The 9,461-nt window shown below is 37.9% G+C and overlaps 2 protein-coding genes across 3 annotated transcripts in view; both read right to left on the bottom strand.

Moving 5' to 3' along the window:
- The window catches only part of LOC103397566 (phosphatidylinositol 4-phosphate 5-kinase-like protein 1), a 7,600-nt gene extending 4,385 nt beyond the window's left edge, over nucleotides 1–3,215 (bottom strand). Inside the window, exons 1-4 of one of the 2 annotated variants that reach the window (XM_017043124.2) lie at nucleotides 3,082–3,215; nucleotides 1,447–1,629; nucleotides 1,205–1,255; nucleotides 744–898 (exon numbers count right to left, since the gene is read on the bottom strand). In XM_017043124.2, coding sequence (XP_016898613.1) covers nucleotides 744–898; nucleotides 1,205–1,255; nucleotides 1,447–1,629 — 389 coding nt within the window. In that variant the 5' untranslated portion in view covers nucleotides 3,082–3,215. The remainder of the gene's footprint in view (nucleotides 1–743; nucleotides 899–1,204; nucleotides 1,256–1,446; nucleotides 1,630–3,081) is intronic. The other variant, XM_008335872.3, reaches the window with a different exon arrangement.
- A 639-nt stretch (nucleotides 3,216–3,854) lies between these two features.
- LOC103397564 (inosine-uridine preferring nucleoside hydrolase-like) lies at nucleotides 3,855–8,886 on the bottom strand. The gene is made up of 8 exons (XM_008335870.2): nucleotides 8,799–8,886; nucleotides 7,680–7,857; nucleotides 6,668–6,847; nucleotides 6,150–6,261; nucleotides 5,915–6,051; nucleotides 5,544–5,621; nucleotides 5,300–5,416; nucleotides 3,855–4,098 (listed from the first exon to the last, which is right to left on the bottom strand). The coding sequence occupies exons 2-8, from the start codon at nucleotides 7,854–7,856 to the stop codon at nucleotides 3,946–3,948; spliced, it is 954 nt and encodes a 317-aa protein (XP_008334092.1). The 5' UTR covers nucleotide 7,857; nucleotides 8,799–8,886; the 3' UTR covers nucleotides 3,855–3,945.
- Nucleotides 8,887–9,461: the final 575 nt, after the last annotated feature.

The following is a 9,461-nucleotide window of genomic DNA, read 5'->3' as shown; positions in this document are numbered from 1 at the left end:
GATGGCAGAGTTAAAGATGCTAAGATTGTCTTTAGGAGTGACAAGAATGGACAGGATCAGGAATGGTCATTAGAGGGACAACACAGACAGGAAGGTTACGAGAAAAAGCTAGAGAAGCCAGATTGAGATGGTTTGGACATGTGCACAGGAGGGACAGTGGATACATTGGTAGAAGAATGTTAGAGATGGAGCTACCAGGTAGGAGACAAAGAGGAGATATATGGATGCAGTGAGGGAGGACATGCAGATAGTTGGAGTCAGAGTAGAAGATGCAGAGAACAGGGAGAGATGGAAATCAGTGATTCACTGTGACAACCCCTGAAAAAAAGGGACAAAGCCGAAAGGAGAAAAAGAAAAAAAGAAGAATCAGTCATCTGTATATATGGCTAACTGATATTATTGGCTGACATGAGCTTAATTATGTAATATGAAGAATCGTTATTGGTTTTTCTCCGATAATGAAAACACAATAACTCAATGCCTGGGTTTCGCCAAATGATGTGTGACCTAAAAATAGTTTTGAAGTGAAAGTGTATTACTTTTAACTATTATTAGTATTGTGCACAGTATTGTCAAACCACTGCACACAGCCATTAACCCAAACGGCTACATACTGTATGTCGGTATCATTGATAACAGAATTGTAAATTAATTGTGTGTGGATGACAACAATGGAGGGAGGTTGGTTTAAAACCAGCAGTCAGCCTCGATTGGAGCTGAGGTCAAAGCAGGTCTGAACTTACGTGACAAAGAAATCAGCCTTGCTTTTGGAGTTACTGATAAACTGCAGGTAGTGTCCACTAAGACAAAGGGAGTTCATGTATTCTTCTGCTGTGATGTCCAGCTGACTCCTCAGTTTGGCGAACACTGGTCCTGCAAATGTCTGGACTTCAAACCCCTAAGGAAAAATAAGCATGAATGGTAAATTGTTTAATGAACATATTATCCAGGTCTGAAGAACCCTCCAGCCAGTTTACTTTAAAAAATGTTGTAGTTGAGGTGTGTTGAGGTCCTTTAAGGTACCTGAAAATTTTGACGTTGTTTTAGGCTTAAGAAGGGCTTAAATATTTGCAAAGTTCCTTAAAAAATTGCAGTATTGAAACTCTGTTAAAAGTGTCATTAATTCTGTCTGTAATTGATTGGTGCAGCTGTTGGTTGGTCAGTTGTTAATGTGAGGCTATTGTTTTAGCTTAAAAAAACTCACTGAGTGGGTCTGAGTTTCCACTGCGTTGAAATGTTCCTCTGTCAGTGTGTCCTGTGTGGAAAAATGTCAAGAGTTTAAGCATAAAAAGCAGATCAACATCAATCAGAACGTACGACAAAATCAAAACATGAAATAGTCCTTAAATGTAGAAATCCAAAATCACTTTTTATTCTTGTACTTTCTAAAATGTCATTACGCTGGACTTGAAAAAGACCTGAAATCCAAGTGAGCAGACTGCTAACCTGAGGCTCTCCATCCACACAGGTCTGAATTACATGTTGCATGCCTTCTTTGATTGTGGTGGTCAGTTGGTAGAACTCGTGTTCTGGGTCAATCTCAAACACACCGATCATCCTCCATCTCTGTCTGAGCCGCCACCATTCTGCACGCCTGCTCGAGGCAGGAGCTCTTTTTCTACCAACCATCTGTTTACACAACATAATATTCTCTGTCAAATATAATGTCACATTAAATGTAAACTGTAAATTACATGTCATTTATGCATAAGTAAATGTCAGCCCAAAACAGAATGAACTTTAATCTGTTTTGAAAAAGCAAACATATTATGTTTAATGTTATCCGTGACAAAGCTGTCTTAGGTAGACAACAGAGCGTTGCTTAGAAAATGCCTAAAATCTAGTTAAAAACAACAACAATAACAACAAAAAACAAAAACAAAACAGAAGCCACAGAAAAAGTTAGCATAAATAGCTTATAGAACAGTCATTACTTTTTAACTGGTCCAGTTGGCATTGAAACTGCCATTATTAGACAAAACATAGACCTAGAAAAAATAAGCTAAAGATAAGTTGACAACAAAACAATCAAAATTTGCAGGGAACAAAGCTTCGACAATTGAACAAACAGTGAATAAAACTAATTTCACAGTTAGTGAAAGGGTTGGGGGGGTTGAGGTTAGCCTAGAAGGAGTTAGCAAGTACGAGGTTACAAATAATAATAATACTAATACTACTACTACTACTACTACTACTACTACTACTACTACTAACAACAACAAAAACAAAAACAACAACAATAATAATAATAATTTGAACTGTGGAAATATATGTGTTAACAGCAGATGGTTCCTCTGAGAAATAAGCACAACTGCATTGATTTTGCAGATACATTTTTTAAATAATTAGTTTAATAGTTTTCCCAAACGCTAGGACAAAAAAAGAAAAACAAAACTTAAATAGAGCAAAAACAATCTCGAAGCTACACTTCAAAAATTCAGACAAAAACTAGTCAAATGATGGTACTGTTAACCCACTGTGTTCCTGAAAGATCATAAGGTTTACTATGAATCATGTTCCAAATCGGAATAAATTCTTCTGACAACTATGATGATACAGCTGATGACAGCTGAACAAAGCCTGACGAAGATCTGTTTGTTTCCTTTTCTTCAATTCCTGACCTACAGCCCTAGCTTTCTCACTTAGTAAGTAAATTGTGAGTAAATTAAAACAAAAAAATTAATTACATGTCATTACACATACTCTTTGTGCAATTTTTACCTCGTGGTGTGTTGTGCAGTTTTTCTGTAATGTAAAATATGTATTGGGGTTAAAAAAGGTTGGGCAAACAGTAGAGTTGTCTGGACCAGTTTTGGCACCGACAACCCTTTAGTTACAATACAGTTCAGTTGAGTCGAACTTGTGGAATAGTGTTGATTTTGAACAAACTCAACCTGAAACTCAAGTGTAGATCACAAACATGAACCTAAACTAATGTGCATTTCTGCAGATACCAGAGAAAAACTGCAAACACAGACTGACGTTACGTTTACGTTTTAAGGAGGTTTCTGAAAATCTCTCTCATACGCACACTCATCAGACACACATCAGGAGAATGTAAATGTTGAAGTTGTCTCTTACCAGACCTGGAATAAAACACGATGAGTGTGGGCTTTAGGGGGTTTTTTAACCAGCGATGTGTGAGTTTGTCTCCCAACGCTAAAACTTCCTCTCACACTGAAACACACACACACACACAGTCTACATTCCTGTCAGCTGAGTCACACACTCCTTAATTCAGGGTGTGACGCACACATACAATACACAAGACAAACGACAGCACAGCCCAGTGTGTGTAGTTTTACTGCAAAAATGTTTATGTCCTGAGGGAAATAAATAGTTCATAGCAGCTGCAGCATTAACACGAACCACAGCTGCCACTCAAATAGAAGGCAATGACTTTACTTTAGACGAAATGAAGAAACAGCATAGAGTCACGGGTCTACTGATCTAAAGGACAAATACGTATGTACACAAGTTGATAGACTCTGAGGGACTGTATGTTAAATATAAATATTTTATCCTTTCCAGCAATACACAGAATACAGGATAGAAAAAAAAACTGAAGTGTTTGACAGAAAGTTTCAGTCTTTAGTTTCATGTCGTAAAACAAATCTGCAAAATCTGATGATCAAATATAGAGGGTGCTAATGAGTCTGGCTATGTTTTAGCTATTAGGCTAACCATTGCTGTTCTTTAGCCATGGGGTGCTAAAAACCAGTTTTCCAGCACTCTGTGGAACAGAAAAATATATCGTGAATAAGAAATTAAACGTCAAATGCCAGTCAAGTTCTGACTTCTGTATCTCTTTCCTACACGGTGAACCAATCAGGCGACAGAGACACTTTCTTTATAATGATATTTATTTGTTTGTTGAATATGAGGACTGAAGATACATTTGTTTCCGTTTCTTCAGAGCACTGATCCTGCAGTGACACTGTGTGTCTACTTCAGTGAATTCATCAGCATTTGCCTGAACTTGTTCATATCCACTTTCTTCACAATGTTGACCTTGTGCTCCTTCTTTAGCAGCTCGATGTAGTCCATGACCATCATGCCTCTGGTGTGGGCACCATTCAACTCCACAGTCACGGCAACCTGGAGAGATAGAGGGGGAGTGGGGAGAGAGAAAGAGAGAGTCCAACAGGTTTGATTGTTGTGTTGAATATGTTTTGAACCAAATTTTTAACATTCAAATATAATACTAGCCCAGGAGTGGGCAAACTTTTTGACTCTCCAGACACAATGGCTGCCAGAATTTGAGGGGGATTCAGGGGGGAGGTGAGGAGCAGATAGATGGAGCGTTCGTGTGAACTAAGATAAATGACATGTTAAAGTCATGCATAAAGGCTAAACTGCTTTTACCCTTGTCTATGCCATCTAATGGGGAAATGCAGGCATTGCAGAGAAAAGGCATATAGTGTAGATATAAAGATCATTTTAATTTATAATATCATTTAGACACGTTTAGCCAAACAGACTGCATCCAGCCCACGGGCCGTAGTTTGCCCAGGCCTCTCCTAGCCAGTTTCACAACTTTAACTCCCATACAGGGTACCACCCTCAAAATAATGTAGTTGTCCAGACAGTGACCAGTAATAACTGTTCAGCAAAGTACAGTGTAAGAGATAAGAAGAATGAATTGAAAGCAACTGGACAGAGCAGGTTAAACAAGACCACAGTTTCATTTCAAAGTACACTCAGAAAAAGTGTCGCTCAGGTGAACCCATTAGTCCATAGCCACTCCCCAGTTACACCTCCAACCTTGTGACTTTATATTCCGCCCTCCTTAGAATAGGGCTCACCACACCTCCACCCCCCCCCCCCCCCCCCCCCCCCCTTCTACCATGACCCTCATTACAGGTAGGCAGCCCCTTTGAGGCTAAATACCAGAATTTCCCAGCAGTCACTCAGATCTGAAGAAGCCTCTTGGATGAGAGATGAAACGTCTTCAGAAAAAACCTACTCCATCCAGTTGTCCCTCGATGTAACTATTTTTGGAAATGACCTGGGTGACTAAGAACCTACAGTACATGGTCAAAGCAGCACTACAGCTGACACTTGAAATTAACTTCTGTAATATATAACACCTTAAACGTCATAGTGAGTAACCTAATCCACATGTCAGTTAGGTTCCCATACATACCGCAGGTAGGTAGAGCTCAACTGCCACCATTGCTACACATAACAGAGTTGGACAAACATTTTTAAAGTATAAAGTGGGGGTGGGCAACTGTAGCTCAGTGAGTGGGAAGATTGTTGATGCCAAATGACTAAGGTTTCTCCCGCAACCTCTCACCTGTTCACTTTCAGTGACAAAAGTGTCGTCGATGGCAGCAGCCATGGCGTAGGTGTCACAGGCGTTGAAACCTTTACCCTCTGTGATCTCCTTCTGATATTCTGGTGAGCGAGCTTTCTGCAGATAAGACAGAATACAACAAAGGAGTTTAACAGACATGAATGCAGATATTTATGTTTTATTTCATCAACTCTGTGGAGACAAAATACAGTAAAGATTCAGTCAGAGCTTATATCACCCTCACCTTCATGGAAACCTCTGTAATCGCTTTCATAAACTTGGCCTTTTCGGTGTCTTGTGCCAACCACTTGTCCACAAAGGTCTGAGGAGAAAAGGCAAATACATTTTTATTACATCTTCAAATCCTTCACATCTGTCACAACATTTTCCCTGGTCATTTTAGACAGTTATTTACCGTTTCCTTAACCTGAAATCACCACTGATTTCATTTTATTTATTTATTCATTTAAACATTATGTGGCTCAGTATCTTATCTTATTTTTTGGCCTGAATAAAAGTACCATTATAGTCTGTGGAGTTTTTGGGGGGGCTTTAATAAATAATAATGCACTCTCTAAATCCCCGAAACACATATGTGTGTCCATAGGTTCTCACCCAGGGCAAGCTGTTCCTGCATGTGAACTCCCAGGACACGACGTAGGTGGGACAGGTGTAACGTTCCAACACCACATGAGCAGCTTCAGGGTCAGCCACAAAGTTAAACTCCCCACAAGATGTAGTATTTCCCCTGGCTGCACACACACACAAACACATACACACACACACACAGAGGTAATTAACCTGAATAAATGCTGAATTTATATAAAGTATCAACAGTATAAAGACTCACACTCAGTATTTCCTCCCATGATGTAAAGGGCCTTGAGTTTTTTAGGCAGGCTAGGGTCCACATTTATAGCAATGGCCAGGTTAGTGAGTGGAGCAAGAGCAACCAAAGTCACCTGTGGACAGGAAAAAGCAACACATACATGTTAAAAAATATTCATATTCTGGGATTTCAAATCCCAAACAGACAGTATCATGTCTGTGTTCTTTTCTACTGTCACTGTATATGTGAGTTAGTCTGAGGGAAGGTAACAGGTAGAAAAAAAATACACAAACACCAGGCTAGAAAGCCTAGGTGGACATTTTGATCTTAAGTTTTGCAAAAGATAACAGTTTATGTAGAGACTTCTTAAAGAGGGCATTACAGACGCATTTAGATGTTTTCATATTTAGCCTGTTTATTTATTTACTGTGTTTATTATTTGTTTATGGTTAAAGCCAAGTCCAAATATTTGGTTTGTCCAGGTTGATCAGACACCACTGTGACAGAACTAAATTAATTATAGTATATTCATATTGTACCTCTCCTGGATTTCTGTTCACAGTCTGGATGATTGCATGTATTGCCTTCTTATCCTGAATCAGGTCCAATTTTGGAGGGTCATCATGAGGAACATCACCCAGTCCGTCTTTTCCATGGTAATCTCCTGCATTCCTCTTTTTGGCCACCATGGGCTCTGTACAGCCACGATACACTGGGATCTGCAGGTAAAGACACAAAACGTTTTTTTCTGCTTATGCTAGTTAGCACCTGCACTGTCTCAAAATCAGACTTCAATGTATTTTTTTTTTAATAACTTAGAACAATGGCCTAATAGTTGACTTCACATTTAATGGTGTTGACAAAAGATCAAACTGTATTGTTTACAAGAACATTACAGGTTGTCCCAGACTTTGTAAAGGCAAGAAAATGTCTGAGCGTTTGAGGAAGAGCCTAAAACAGTCAAACATGTTTCAACAACTGACACCAATGATCTGTAATTAACCTGGAGCACAGACATTGGCCTGATAACATTTTTCCAAAACAAGTTCAACACATTTTGACACAGTTTGAAAAGGTCATTGTCTTAAAATATGTTTTTTAACATCTGTATGTTCCCTGATGTCTGTGGACAACAGTTTTTGGCAATGTCCTTCTTCAGAACTGCTTTTCTTTACTTTGAAGTGTGGCATTAGCCTGGCTAGAGGATAGCTAATGAATTAATGCAAATATTAAATGTTATTATTAATGGGAACATTGTCTTATTAAGATAAGTCCACAGTGTGGGCAGCAGTACAGTACGGGGTATGAAGAAGTAAAGAAGTATAGCATAATGCCATGTTTTGTACATTTACACTGTTGAGTTTGTAGATATGAGTAGTAGTAGTATTATAAAATAGTCTTCTTCTTTTTCTTTCGGCGTTGTCCCTTTTTCAGGTATAGTAAAATAGTGTAGGTCAAAAATTAATAAATAAATGAAATAATAAGTCAATGATAATGAAAATAAAAACTGCAAATTAACCAATTAAAATTATGTGTTGACATCAAACTCACATCCAGCTTTTTGCAAACTTCCAAGACACGCAGTGTGTTCTGCAGGACATTTTTCAAGGACACGTTGCCATGACAACAGGTGATTCCCAAAACCTCCACATCGGGGGAAGTGAGAGCCACCATGAGGGCCTGAGCATCGTCGACGCCAATGTCACAGTCAATTAACAGCTTCTTCATCCTAAGTTCAAAAAGATCAGCAAACACATGAATTGAGTGAGTTCTTTCCTATGGATCAGATTGTTACAATTTTCTCTGCTAAACTTTAACCTTTTATCTTTCACCAACATGTCCCATTTTTTATTTCATTATTTTTTATTTATAACATTGGCCCAGTTTTTAATTGAATTTATTTTTGCTAACTTTTCACTAAAATGCTTTAAGTTACATACTTCTTGCTACCTGTAGTTTAAAAAAAAGTAAGTATCTTTTTTTTTGTATTTTTATATATTGGTCATTAGTCTCTAAATCAACTTGAGATTAACTTGATTAACTTAATTTGTTATCTGTAGGTAAGTTGTTGACTAACATTTGATTAACTTCAACTAACTAACTAACTACCTAACTAATTAGCTACATTTTTAGGTAGGTATTGTTTGATTTATTTCAGCTAGGTTTTTGGCATTTGACTCACTTTAAATGTTTGTCATTCAAACTTGGCTAGCCTAACGTCTATTGTTCAAGCTGCACACAACACAGCTGTTCTTTTCCTTCAGGAGGAAGATACAGAAAATCAGTGAGAAAAAAAGAGAGACAAGTCACTGCAGGTCCTGGTAATTAAATGCAAATGCAAAGACAAGAAATGTTCACACCAGAGTCGGTGGATAAAAAGGCATGTAACACAAAGTTATTTAAGTTATTATTCTTATAAATAATACAAATTATTTAAAAAGGAAAAGGCTAAAATAATAGCTTAAACCCTTGTCTTGTTTTAATGGTTCAACTAACACAGGTGACCCAGATCTCTCCACTAAAATAAATATTTACCACAAAACTAGTTCCTCAAATAGAACATCTGAAAGAATGATGCATTCATCATATGAATACATCATTCTTTTAGGCAGTGCATTCATTATATGGTTACCATTTTGCAACAAGTACTTAAAATGGTAAAATCCTCACCTGGGAAATTGATTTCAGCTGTTGTTTACTGCAAGAGATAGAAGAAAACTGATATTGTGTGCTGCTGCTCCTGCTCCTTTTAAGCAACACGCCCAGCAGCAGACACTTGGGCAACCCCCACCTTCAGTGGTTCTACTGTGACATAACATCGAAGGTAATTGCAGAATGTTCTCACAGCTTTTTCTAATAAAAATTGTTTTGAGTTTGAAAACAACTTTCAACATTGAAGAATGTTGGGTTCCTGGATGGCTCTGGGCCAGTTTGTCTCATATGGAGTCAAGCTGTTATGCTCATCATATTGTTCGCTGACGTGGCTGTCTGTTAAATGAGGGAGTGAGTGTTGAGTTTAAGTTGGTTTAAGTAAGGAGGTGCAACTATCTATCTATCTATCTATCTGTCTGTCTGTCCGTCTGTCTGTCTATCTATATTTTTGTCTAACATTTGGTTATCATCAGTCTTAACCTAACCTTAGAAACAAACAAACAAACAAACAAAGAAAGAAACAAAGAAAGAAACAAAAAAAAGAAGGAAAGAAAAAAACAAAGAAAGAAGAAAAAAGGGCAGATCAAATGTAGAGAAATCTTTTTTATCATAGGTATCATTCTCAAAAACAGCACTATCTAGAACAAGTACCTGTTTGACCAGTTCCACAAATTAATTCCT

The sequence above is a fragment of the Cynoglossus semilaevis genome, chromosome Z, assembly GCF_000523025.1.
Source record: "Cynoglossus semilaevis isolate Cse_v1.0 chromosome Z, Cse_v1.0, whole genome shotgun sequence".
In the NCBI taxonomy this organism is placed as follows: domain Eukaryota; kingdom Metazoa; phylum Chordata; class Actinopteri; order Pleuronectiformes; family Cynoglossidae; genus Cynoglossus; species Cynoglossus semilaevis.
This window is presented reverse-complemented; position numbering and strand designations above follow the sequence as displayed.